Source organism: Ursus arctos, unplaced genomic scaffold, assembly GCF_023065955.2.
Source record: "Ursus arctos isolate Adak ecotype North America unplaced genomic scaffold, UrsArc2.0 scaffold_16, whole genome shotgun sequence".
Classification (NCBI taxonomy): Eukaryota; Metazoa; Chordata; class Mammalia; order Carnivora; family Ursidae; genus Ursus; species Ursus arctos.
This window is the reverse complement of record NW_026622830.1, coordinates 24,643,381-24,656,629: the sequence shown is the minus strand read 5'-3', so window position 1 is coordinate 24,656,629 and position 13,249 is coordinate 24,643,381. Positions and strand designations below refer to the sequence as shown.

The following is a 13,249-nucleotide window of genomic DNA, read 5'->3' as shown; positions in this document are numbered from 1 at the left end:
ACTACACAAAATAAACTTTATTTTTTTTAAAGATTTTATTTATTCATTTGCGAGAGAGAATGAGCAGGGCGGGGAGGATGGTGGCGAAGAAGGGGCAGACGGGGAGGGAGAAGCAGACTCCCTGCTAAGCACAGAGCCCAACGCAGGTCCCTGATCCCAGGATCCCAAGATCATGACCTGAGCCAAAGGCAGCTGCTTAACTGAGTAAGGCACCCAGGCGCCCCCACAAAATAAACTTTAAAACAAAAACTGTTATAAGAGACAAAGGACATTATATAATAATAAAAAGGCAATTTATCAAAATGACATAACAATTATAAAGGTATGTGCATATAAGCCCAAAAGTTATGGAGCAAACTGTGACAGAACTGAAAGCAGAAATAGACAATTTAATAGTAACGGATGGAGAGCACAAGATCCTACTCTCAATAGTGGAAAGAACAATTACACAAAAGATAAACGAGAGAAGAAGGTTTGAAAAACACTATAAACCAACTAGACATAGCAAACATATATAGAACCTACCACCAACAAGAAAATACTTGTTCTTCTCAAGTACAGACAGAACATTCCCCAGGAGAGACAGTACTTCAGATGACAAACAATTCCCAGTAATTTAAAAAGACTGAAGTCCTACAAGGTATTTTCAATGACCACGATGAAACGAAAAGAACTATCTGTAACAGAGGGAAATTTAGAAAATTAAAAAAAAAAAAAAAGCAATGGATTAAAGAAATCAAAAGAAAAAATTAAAATAAATAAATAAATACAGCAATAAAATGAATAAATAAATAAATAAATAAATAAATAAATAAATAAATAAAAGCACTACTTACTCAAATTTGGGGGATGCAGGAAAAGCAGTGCTTAGAGTGAAATTTATGACATCAGATGCATTTATTAAGAAAAGAAGAAAGACGTAGAACCAATAATCTAGGCTTCCACCTTAGGAAACTAGAAAAAGAAGAGCAAATTGTTCCAAAATAATCCAAACTTCTTTTCCAGAAAGAAAAAATTAATAAAAATTGGAACAGAAATCAATGAAACTGAAAACAGAAAATCAACTAAGAAACAAAACCAAAAGCCTGAAAACATCAATAAAATTTAAAAGATCAATAAAAATGTATAAACCTCCATCCAGGTTAACTAACAAAAAAAGAGAAGACACAGTAATTACTAATATCAAAAATTAAACAGGGGCAAAAAAAAAAACAACAAAACAAGGCGTGCCTGGTTGGCTCAGCTTGTAGAGTGTGTGACCTTTGATCTCAGGGTAGTGAGTTCAAACCCCATGTTAAGCATAGTGATTACTTAAAAATTTAACGATATTAGATTTGATTTGCTAATATTTTGTTAAGGATTTTTGCATCTATGTTCAGAGATACTGGTCTGTGTATTCTTTTCTTGTAACGTTTTTATCTGATTTTGGCATTAGGATAATAATGCTGGTCTCACAGTATGAGTTAAGAAGTATTCCCTCTGCTAATATCGTTAAAAATAATTATATACCAAGATCATGTGGGATTTATTCCAATACACAAGGCTGGTTCAACATTTGAAAATCAATGTAATCTATCACATCAGTAGGCTAAATCATATGATCAAACAATAGATGCTAAAAAAGTATTTCACAGAACCAACAGCATTCATGATAAAAACTCTCAGCAGCTAGCAACAGAAGAGGACTTCCTCACCTCGACAGAGACATCTACAAAGAAACTACAGTTATCATACTTAACAGAAAGAAACTAGAAGCTTTCTTGATAAAATTAGGAACAAAGCAAAGATTTGCCTCTCACCATTCCTTTCCAACATCATACTGGAAGCCCTGGCTATGCAATAAGAAATGAGTAAGTAAAAGGTACACAGATTGGGAAGAAAGAAATCTGTGTATCTACTGGCAATTAACAATTGGAATTTGAAATTAAAAACAAATTCACAACAGCACCCCCAAAATTAAATATTTAAGTACACAAATCTAACAAAATACATACAAGATCTACATGAGGAAAACTTTATATAAAACTCTTGATGAAGGAAATCAAAGAAGTAAATAAATGAAGAGATATTCCATGTTCATGGCTGGAAGACTCAATATTGTCAACATATCAGTTCTTCCCAACCTGATCTATAGAGTCAACACAATCCCAACACCATCCCAGCAAGTTATTTTGTAGATACTGACAAACTGATTCTAAAATTTATGTAGAAAGACAAAAGGCCCAGAATAGCCAATACGTACTGAAGGAAAACAACAAAGACTAACACTAATCAACCTGTAGACTTAATACAAAGCTACATTAATCAACAAAGTGTGGTATTGGCAAAAGGTCAAATAGATCAATGAAAAAGAACAGACAGCCCGAAAATAGACCCACACAAATACAATTAACTGATCTTGGACAAAGGAGCAAAAGCAAGACAATGGAGAAAAGATAATCTCTTCAACAAATGGTTCTGGAACAACTGGACATCCACATACTAAAAAAAGCTAATCTAGAAACAGATCTTACATTCATCACAAAATTTAACTCAAAATAGATCAAAGATAAAACATAAAATGCAAAACTATAAAAATTCTAAAATAGAACATAGGAGAAAATCTAGATGACCTTGGGTTTGGCAATGACTTTTCAGGTACACCATCAAAGCACAATCCAAGAAAAAAAAACTGACAAGTAGGACTTCATTAGGGGCATCTGGGTGGCTCAGTCGGTTAAGCTCCTGCCTTTGGCTCAGGTCATGATCCCAGAGTCATGGGATCGAGCCCTACATCGGGCTCCCTGCTCAGAGGGGAACCTGCTTCTCCCTCTCCCTCTGCCCCTCTGCCTCCCACCCAGCTCATGCTCTCTCTCTCAAATAAATTAAATATTTAAAAAAGAAAGTGGAACTTCATTAAAATTGAAAACTCTGTAAAAGATACAGTTAAGAAAATGAAAAGATAGGGACACCTGGGTGGCTCAGTCGGTTAAGTGTCTTGACTTCAGCTCGGGTCGTGATCTCGGGGTCCTGGGATTGACCCCCATGACAGGCTCCCTGCTCAGTGGGGAGTCTGCTTCTCCCTCTCCCTCTGCCCCTCCCCTCACTCGTGCTCTGTCTCTCTCAAATAAACAAATAAAATCTTTAAAAAAGAAAAAAAAAAAAGAAAATGAGAAGATAACCACAGTTGGGAAGAAAATATTTGCAAGACATACATCTAATAAAGGACTGGGATTCAAAATATACAAAGAACTCTTAAAACCCAATAAGAAGAAAATTAACAACCTGATTAAAAAGTAGACAGAAGATCTCAACAGATACCTCACCAAAGAAGATACACAAATGGCAAATAAATATATGAAAAGGTGTTCAACATGTCATTAGGGAATTGCAAATAAAACAAAATACCTATATACACCTATGAGAATAGCTAAAATCCAAAACACTGACACCACAGGCTGGCAAGGAGGGAGAGCAATAGGAACTCCCATTCATTGCTGGTGGGAATAAAAATGGCACAGTCACTTTGGAAAACGCTTTGGCAGATTCTTACAAACTAAACATACTCTTACCACATGAGCGAGCAATCATGCTCCTTGACATATACCCTAATGAGTTGTAAACTTACATGCACATAAATACCTGTGCACAGATGTTTATAAGCAGCTTTATTCACAATGGCTAAAATCTCATGACGCCCTTCATTAGGTGAATGGAAAATACACTTTGTAGTACATCCTTATAATGTTCAGCACTAAAACGAAACGAACTTTAAAGCCATGGAAAGACATGGAAAAACTTTAAATGCATGTTGATAAGTGAAAGAAGCCAATCTGAATAGGTCACATAGGGCGCCTGGGTGGCTCAGTCGGTTAAGCGGCTGCCTTCAGCTAAGGTCCCACTTCAAGCTTCCTTCCCTGCTTAGGGGGGGGAGTCTGCTTCTCCCTCTCCCTCTCCCCCTCACTCATGCTTTCTCACGCACACGCTCTCTCAAAATAAATAAATTAAATCTTTTAAAAAAATGAAAAGGCCATGTAACGCATGATTCCAACTATACAACATTCTGGAAAATGCAAAACTATGGAGACAATAAAAAATCCAGTGGTTGCTAGGGGTTGGGGGTGAGGGATGAACAGGCAGAGCATAGAGGAATTTTAGGGCAGTGAAACTATTTAGGGCAGTGAAATTATGATGGTAGATACAAGTCATTCTACATTTGTCAAAACCTATAAAATGTGTAACACCAAGAAAGAACCCTAGTATAAACGAACTATGGACTTGGGTGATAAAGATGAGTCAATGTACATTCATCAGTTTTAACAAATGTGCCACTCTGGTGTAGGATTTTGATCGTGAGGGCGGCTGTACATGTGTGGGGCAGGAGGGAATTATCTGTGCTTACCAGTCAATTTTTGCTATAAATCTAAAAACTGCTCTAAGAAATAGTCTATTTTTATTTTTTTTTTATTATGATATGTTAGTCACCATACAGTACATCATTAGTCTTTGATGTAGTGGCCCATGATTCATTGTTTGCATATAACACCTGGAGGAGATTATGCCAAGTAAAAAATAGTCTATTTTTAAAAAGAAAAAGAAAAAAATCAGTAACCTACCTCCTACCTATGGACTAGAGAAAGAAGAGCAAACTAAACCCAAAGCAAGTAGAAGGAAGAATACAATAAAGAGTAGAGCACAAATAAATGAAATAGAGAAAAGAAAAACAATCAATGAAAACAAAAGTTGGTTCCTTGAAAAGATCAACAAAATACGCAGAATTTTACCTAGACTGGCAAAGAAAAAAAGACAGAAGACTCACATTACTAAATCAGAAACAAAAGAGGGGACATTATTACCAATCTTAGAAAAATACAAAGGATTATAAAAAAAATACTATGAGCAACTATACTATGAGCATCAATCATTTGCTTTAAAATCTACATTGTCTGATATTATTATAACCACTGGGGCTAAATTCTCCCTTCTTCCCTTTTTATTGAAATGTAATTCAAATCCCAGTAATTTCACCATTTTAAAGTACATGATTCAGTGGGTTTTAGTATATTCATTAAGTTTGTGCAACTATCACCACTATCTAATTCCAGAACATTTTCATTACTCCAAAAAGAAACACTACACCCAATAGTGGTCACTTCTCCCCCGCCTCGCCCCCATCCCTTGGCAAATACTACTATACTCTCTGTCTCTGGATTTTCCTATTCTGGACATTTCATATATATATGTGGCCTTTGTGTCTACTTTCACTAAGCATAATGTTTTCAAGGTTCATCCATGTTATATAATGTGTCATACTTCATTTTTTTTTTAGGTTGAATAATGTCTATCAGTGCAATATTCCATGTTAATAGAATGTATGAATTACTCAGTTCAATCTCCTTACTACTTATAGGTCTACTTGTATTTTCCATCTTTGGCCCTCCATCTCATTCATGTCTATGTGATGACTTCCCTCTAGGCTACACATTCCCAGGCCCCTTGAAGGTTAAAGTATGCCCTGACCAGAATGCAGGAAGGCTTGCTCTGGTCGTTCCTAAATTCGTTTAGATAACTAGTAGACATAACATAGTTTCTCCCCCCCACCTTCTGGCACACAGGCGGTACCACAAGGTCTGTTAAATGTCAGACCTTTGGGTCTCACCATGATGCCTTCTACACATCCCTTCGTTCTATAAAATCTGTGGACTAAAGTTCAGGCAAACAGAATAGTTGTGCAGCACCTAGACTCTCACCCACCCAATCCCCCATCAGTAAGTTACACTGAATAAAACTCTGGGTAAACTGTAGACATCTGCCACATTTTCCAGTCTCAAAGTGCCTTCTCAGTTTGGAAGATACTTTACTGTCCCTCCTCCACCTTCTGAAAGTGCTGGCCTTCATAAAAAGGAACTAAATTAAGAGAAAAGTGCTAAGTAGGGAAACTGACCAATTATAGACACCTATTGTATTGTTTGAATTATTTACCATATGTATGTCTCACTTCTTCATACTTCAAATTTCAAATTTTAAAATTTTAAAAATGCCTTTTGAATAAACAACTGAGGTGAAGAGCAGTAACAAGTATTTTCCTCAGCAGATGGACATTGAGAGCAGAAACCAATCTTCCCAGGCCAAATCAGCATCTGAGGAAGAGTTCCCAAAGGCCGCCATGCAGGTCAGTGGAAAGGGTCTAAAGGAGATCATAACCAGACACACAATAAAGGCCTCAGCATACCTTAATGTACACAGTCTGTTTTAGAAGCAAAATCTTTTAATGATCGCTCCCATGTGATAAATACTTACTACTTCATAGTGCTACACTCTTTACAAGTTATAATCTCAGTGAACTTCACACGAGATGAGCATTTTATTATTATCCTTATGTCACATGAGAAAACCAAGGCACAGAAAAATAAAATAATTACTCAAGTTACTTTGATTCCAAATATTCTATCTTACCATCTTTTAGATTTTTTTTTCATGATACCCACAGAATGACATAATGTTGGTAGTGAATGGTCCAAGAATGACTGCTCAGAGCCTACTAGTAGGTAATGACATTTCAAAAACTCCAAGTGCTCACTGAATCAGTGATCAAAAAACTCACAACAAACAAAAGCCCAGGACCAGATGGCTTCACAGGCGAATCCTACCAAACATTTAAAGAAGAGTTAAGGGGCGCCTGGGTGGCTTAGTCAGTTAAGCGTCTGCCTTCGACTCAGGTCATGATTCTGGAATCCCGGGATCGAGCCCCACAGCGGGCTCCCTGTTCAGGGGGAGTCTGCTTCTCCCTCTCCCTCTGTCCCTCACCCTGCTCCTTCTCTCTTTTGCTTGCTCACTTTCTCTCTCTCAAATGAAATCTTTTTTTAAAAATAAATAAAAATAAAGAACAGTTAATATCTATTCTTCTCAAACTATTCCAAAAAACAGAAAAGGAAAGAAAACTTCCAAGTTCATTCCATACCAGAAACAGATAAAGATACCATTAAAAACGAAAACTGCAGGCCAATATCCCTGATGAACACAGAGGTAAAAATTCTTAACAAAATACTAGCAAACTGAATTCAACAATACGCTAAAAAAATCATCCACCACGATCAAGTGAGATTTATTGCTATGTTGCCAGGCTGGTTTCATATTCGCAAATCAATCAACATGATGTATCACATCAATAAAAGAAAAGATAAGAATCATATGATCATTTCAATAGATGCAGAAGAAGCATCTCGAAGTACAACATCCATTCATGATTTAAAAACCCTCAACAAAGTAGGTTTAGAGGGAACATACCTCAACGTAATAAAGGCCACATATGAAAAGCCCTCAGGTAATATCCTTAACGAGGAAAAACTGAGAGCTCTTCCCCTCAGGATGTCCATTCTTACCACTTTTATTCAACACAGTACTGGAAGTCCTAGCCACAGCAATCAGACAACAAAAGAAATAAAGGGTATCTAAACTGGTAAGAAGTAAAACTTTCACCATTTGCAGAAGACACGACACTCTATACAGAAAACCCTAAAGACTCCACCAAAAAACTGGTAGAACTGATAAACAAATTCAGTAAAGTCACAAGACACAAAAATCAATGTACAGAACTCTGTTGCGTTTCTATATATCAATAATGAAGCAGCAGGAAGAGAAATTAAGGAATTAATCCCATTTACAAATGCACCAAAAATAATAAGATACCTAGGAATAAACATAACCACAGGTGAAAGACCTGTACTCTAAAATCTTAAAACACTGATGGAAGAAACTGAAGGTGACACAAAGAAATGGAAAGACATTCCATGCTCATGGATTGGAAGAACAAATATTGTTAAAATGTCCACACTACCCAAAGCAATCTACACATTTAATGCAATCCCTATCAAAATACCAACATCATTTTTCACAGAGCTAGAACAAACAATCCAAAAATTTGTATGGAACACAAAAGACCCTAAATAGCCAAAGCAACCTTGAAAAAGAGAAACAAAGGCATCACAATTCTGGACTTCAAGTTATATTACAAAGCTGTAGTAATCAAAACAGTATGGTACTGGCACAAAAATAGACACATAGATCAACAGAACAGAAAACCCAGAAATGAACCCACAATTTTATGGTCAATTAATCTTGGACAAAGCAGGAAAGACTATCCAATGGGAAAAAGATAGTTTCTTCAACAAATGGCGTTGGGAAAAATGGACAGCAACATGCAAAAGAATGAAACTGGACCACTTTCTTACACCATACATAAAAATAAATTCACAATGGATTAAAGACCTAAAATGTGAGGCCTGAAACAATAAAAATCCTAGAAAAGAACACAGGCAGTAATTTCTTTGACATCAGCTATAGCAACTTCTTTCTAGATATGTCTCCTGAGGCAAGGGAAACAAAAGCAAAACTAAACTATTGAGATTACATCAAAATAAAAAGCTTCTACACAGTGAAGGAAACGATCAACAAAACTAAAAGGCAACCTATGGAATGGGAGAAGATACTTGCAAATGATGCATCTGATAAAGTGTTAGTATCTAAAATATATAAATAATTTATAAAACAACATCCATGGGGCACCCGGGTGGCTCAGTTGGTTAGGTGTCTGCTTTTGGCTCAGGTCATGATCCCAGGGTCCTGGGATCAAGCCCCACTTCGGACCCCCCTGCTCAGCGGGGAGCCTGCTTCTCCCTCTCCCTCTGCCTGCCACTCCCCCTGCTTGTACTGTCAAATGAAGAAATAAAATTTAAAAAAAATTTTTTTTTAAAAACACCTCAACACCCAAAAAACAAATAAACCGAATAAAAAACAGGCAGAAGACATGACAGACATTTCTCCAAGGACATACAGATTGCCAACAGATGCATGAAAAGATGCTATCACTTACCATCAGGGAAGCACAAATCAAAACCACAATGAGATATCACCTCACACCTGTCAGAATGGCTAAAATCAAGGGCGCCTGGGGGCTCAGTCAGTTAAGCATCTGCCTTCAGCTCAGGTCATGATCTCAGGGTCCTGGGATCAAGCCCCACAACGGGCTTCCTGTTCAGTGGGGGAGCCTGCTTCTCCCTCTCCCCGCCCCTTGCTCATGCTCTCTCTCTCTCTCAAATAAATGAATAAAATCTTTAAAAAAAAAAAAAAAAAAGAATGGCTAAAATCAACAACACAAGAAACAACAAGGCAAGGCAAGGATGTGGAGAAAAAGGAACCCTTGTGCACAGTTGGTGGGAATGCAAACTGGGGCAGCTACTGTGGAAAACAGGATGGAGGTTCCTCAAAAAGTTAATCACACTACTAGGTATTTACCCAAAGAATACAAGAACACTAATTCAAAGGGATACATGCACCCCTATGTTTATAGCAGCATTATTTTCAGTAGCCAAGATATGGAAGCAGTCCAAGTATCCGTCAACTGATAAATGGATAAAGATGTGGTGTGTATGTATATATAATGGAATACTACTCAGCCCTAAAAAAGAATGAAATCTTGCCATCTGCAGTGACATGGATGGAGCTAGATAATGCTAAGTGAAATAAGTCCATCAGAGAAAGACAAATACCATATAATTTCATTCCTATATAGAATTTAAGAAACAAAATAAATAAGCAAAGGGGAAAAAATGAGAGAGAGATCGGCATATCAAGAAACAGACTCTTAATTATAGAGAACTTATGGTTACCAGCAGGGAAGAGTGGGGGGATGGCTGAAATAGGTGATGAGGACAAGGAGTGCATTTGCTGTGATGAGCACAGGGTGTTGTATGGAAGTAATGATTCACTATACTGTACACCTGAAACTAATGTATTAGTTATATACAACTCTAACAACAGTTAACTAACTGGAATTAAAATAAAAACATAAAACCAAAAACAAATAAAATAAAAACATAAAGTATAATAAAATCAGGGGGAAAAAAAGCACAAAAAACCTCCAAGTGCTGTCAGACCTAAGGGCAATGAATGACCTGACAGACTAAAAAAAGACGCCCATGAGGGAAATCCTCAGGTAAAGTATGAGAATAAAATAAGGAGACAGGCAGCTAAGTCGATGTCATTAAACCAAAATATTAGAAAGATGTAAGACAGTATTTCCCCAAGCAAATGGTTCTCTCCACCTTCCTCTCCTTTATTTTTTTTTTTTAAGATTTTATTTATTTATTTGACAGAGATAGAGACAGCCAGCGAGAGAGGGAACACAAGCAGGGGGAGTGGGAGAGGAAGAAGCTGGCTCACAGCGGAGGAGCCTGACGTGGGGCTCGATCCCATAACGCCGGGATCACGCCCTGAGCCGAAGGCAGACGCTTAACCGCTGTGCCACCCAGGCGCCAACCTTCCTCTCCTTTAGTCTCTAACTCATAGGGTCCAGAGTTGAAAATCAGGCAAGTTAGTTAGCAGTGTCCACGACAAAAATTGGGTTGGGAAACACTTAACACAGACTGTAGGGAAAATCCCAGAAATGATAACCAAAATAGAAATGAAGTAAAAGTAGAGAGACAAAGGGACCACTTTACTTTCGGTAAATTTAATGACTGTAAAGCTGTTCACATAGCAGCAAAGAGATGTATTTTCCATTTGACTTAAAGTTGCTTCAGCACTTGCAGTTTGTGTCCAGAGCTTCGTTATCTCTTTCATTAGTGACCAGTCATATCTCCCTTCCTGTCGGCAAGGACAGCCCATGTCAACTCTAAGCCCATCCACTCAGGTCAGCAATATGCTGAGGAGTCCTTCAGGGTGGTCCTGCAGAGAACACGTCCTTTAAGTGTCTGAGAGCTGGTGGATGTGATCTGAAAGAAAACCAGTCAGAAGAAAGCAAGGTAACCAGGACTGCACTTAATGTGGAGCCTCCAGAGGAGAAGCCATCAATAGGGATCTGATGGAGGTGGTGACAGGCCAGCAGAGACTGCATGGTTCCCATGTGCCCCCAGACCTGGGAAGAAGAGACATCTGATACAATGGTAATATGTATAATTTAAGAAGTCTAAAATAGTTCAGTCCCAAACTACCACTTCCCTTCTTTCTCAAGAGATGGCTCTTCTCCAGCACCAAACGTAAGTTTCTAGTGTGAGCTGCCCACCACAGTCCCTGCCCTCCTAAACCCAGGGGTAAGCTGTGATCTAGGCTTATCGGTCAAATTCTTCCTTAGGATATTTATGGCCAAAATTTGGTGAGAAAAGCTCTTTTCTCTCTAATGAGAGCTGAAAGCATGTGACCCCAGAGGAGCTTTCAGGAGAAGACAAGCAAAAAATATGTAAACAAAGATGACTTCAGACACTGAAAAGTCTTATGAAGACGAAATGGGCTGATGTGATAAAGGGAAGCTGCTTTAGCTTCCCTAAAGAAAAGGCATCTCAAGGAGGTGACATTTCAGAGAGAAACTGAAGGTTAAAAAGATGGCAGTCACATAAAAATCAAGAGCCTCCCAAGCAACACGACACGTGCAAAGTCTCTGACACTAGAACTAGGTCTGAGGGGCAAAAAGGAGGCCACCAAGATTGGAGGAGAGAGCGTAAGAAGAGTAGAGGGGACATGAGGTTGGAAAGGTGGCTGGGACAGATCATATAAGGCCTCAGACACTGTGCAGTTCATGCTGGCTCCAATGAGAAACCACTGGAGGGCTTAAGCAGTGGAGTCAGTGATCTGATTCAGAAAGACCATGGTGACACTGTGGGGCAGACAGACTAGAGGAGGGCAAGAATAGAAGTGGGGAATATGAAGCTTTTGGAATTCTCAAGCACTGCTGGTGGGAAGGCAATATGGTACAGTTACTTTGGCTAGTTCTGTTATATATACTCTATGGCCCAGCAATTCTAAGCCATTTACCCAACAGAAATGAATACATATGTGCACTAAAACACATGTGCAGGAATAGTCATAGCAATCCCATCGTAACAGCTCCAAACTGGAAAGAATCAAAATGGCCATTACTAGTACAACACATAAACAAATTGCAGTATATTCATATAACATGGATAAATATAATCACGGGATGAAATGCACAACGTAAGACTGAGGAAAAGAAGACAAGCACCGAAAACACATGTTGTATGATTCAATTTTATAACAAAAACAGTCAAAACTAAACAATGGCATTAGAAATTAGGATGTAGGAGCACTTGGGTGGCTTAGTTGGTTGAGTGTCCGACTCTTGATTTGGCTCAAATCATGATCTCAGGGTTGAGGGATCGAGCCCCACATTGGGCTCCATGCTGAACATTGAGCCTGCTTGGGATTCTCTCTCTCCCTCTCCCTCTGCCCCTCCCACACTCATTCTAGCACGCTCTCTCAAAAAAAAAAAAAAAAAAAAAAAAAGGAGGAGGAGGAGAGGAAGAAGAAGAAAAAAAAATTAGGATGTAGGGAAGAAGAGTAACTAGTAGGAACATGAAGGTCTTAGAGGTTCTGAAAATATTCTATTTCTTGATCCAGGTGGTAGTTATAGGGACAGGGTCACTTTGTAATAATTCATCGAGTAGTATACTTATAATATGGGCAATTTTCTACATTTATGATATGCTTCAATAAAATAATCCATCTTTAAAATATAGAAGCAGAGGGGCACCTGAGTGGCTCAGTCGATTAAGCATCTGCCTTTGGCTCAGGTCATGATCCCAGAGTCCTGGGATCGAGCCCAGGCATCGGGCTCTCTGCTCAGTGGGGAGCATGCTTCTCCTCTCCCTCTTGCCTGCTGCTCTGCCTGCGTGTGCTCTATCAAATAAATAAAATTTAAAAAAATAAAATAATAAAATAAAATAAAATACAGAAGCAGAAAATCATGAGAAGACTGCTGAAATCTCCCAGCCAAGAAATGATGGTAGCTTGGAGATGGAAAGAAACAAGCAGGTTTAAGATACATTCCAGAAGTGAGCTAAAACAGATGGACTGCTGATAAAGTACAGGAAAGTGAGTACCTAGACTGAGTCCTATATTTTTGACTTGAGCAACTGAGTGTGCCATTTACTGAGATAAGGAGGGTCTGACAAAAGAAGAAAATCGCAATGAAGAATTCATTCTATTTTGGTCATATAAAGTTTAAGACGCAAGAGAGAAAGGATATAAATGCAATTCTCTTGAGAGGATGAGAAGGGATGGAAAGGAAAACATAAGGGACAGTGTGACCGAATATGACGATGCTTCCTATACAGTCCCATGTGAGCAGAGAGCACGCATGGGTAGGGATGTGAGTGAGCTGGTAGAAATAATGATGAGACAATGAGGTTTCATCTGATTGTATTGCTTTTCTCCATGAAATATGAGGCAAAGACATCAGCTGAGATTAGGGTTTGGA

The 13,249-nt window shown here is 38.4% G+C and overlaps 1 protein-coding gene across 3 annotated transcripts in view; it reads right to left on the bottom strand.

Moving 5' to 3' along the window:
- The window catches only part of CDK5RAP1 (CDK5 regulatory subunit associated protein 1), a 71,761-nt gene that overhangs the window by 29,057 nt on the left and 29,455 nt on the right, over positions 1 to 13,249 (bottom strand). The window contains exon 14 of one of the 3 annotated variants that reach the window (XM_057312592.1): positions 10,479 to 10,751. The exons of the other annotated variants lie outside the window; for them this stretch is intronic. Within the exon in view, the coding sequence (XP_057168575.1) occupies positions 10,671 to 10,751 (81 nt within the window). The 3' untranslated portion in view covers positions 10,479 to 10,670. Of the gene's footprint in view, positions 1 to 10,478; positions 10,752 to 13,249 lie in introns of those variants that run through there. 3 annotated transcript variants of the gene reach the window in all.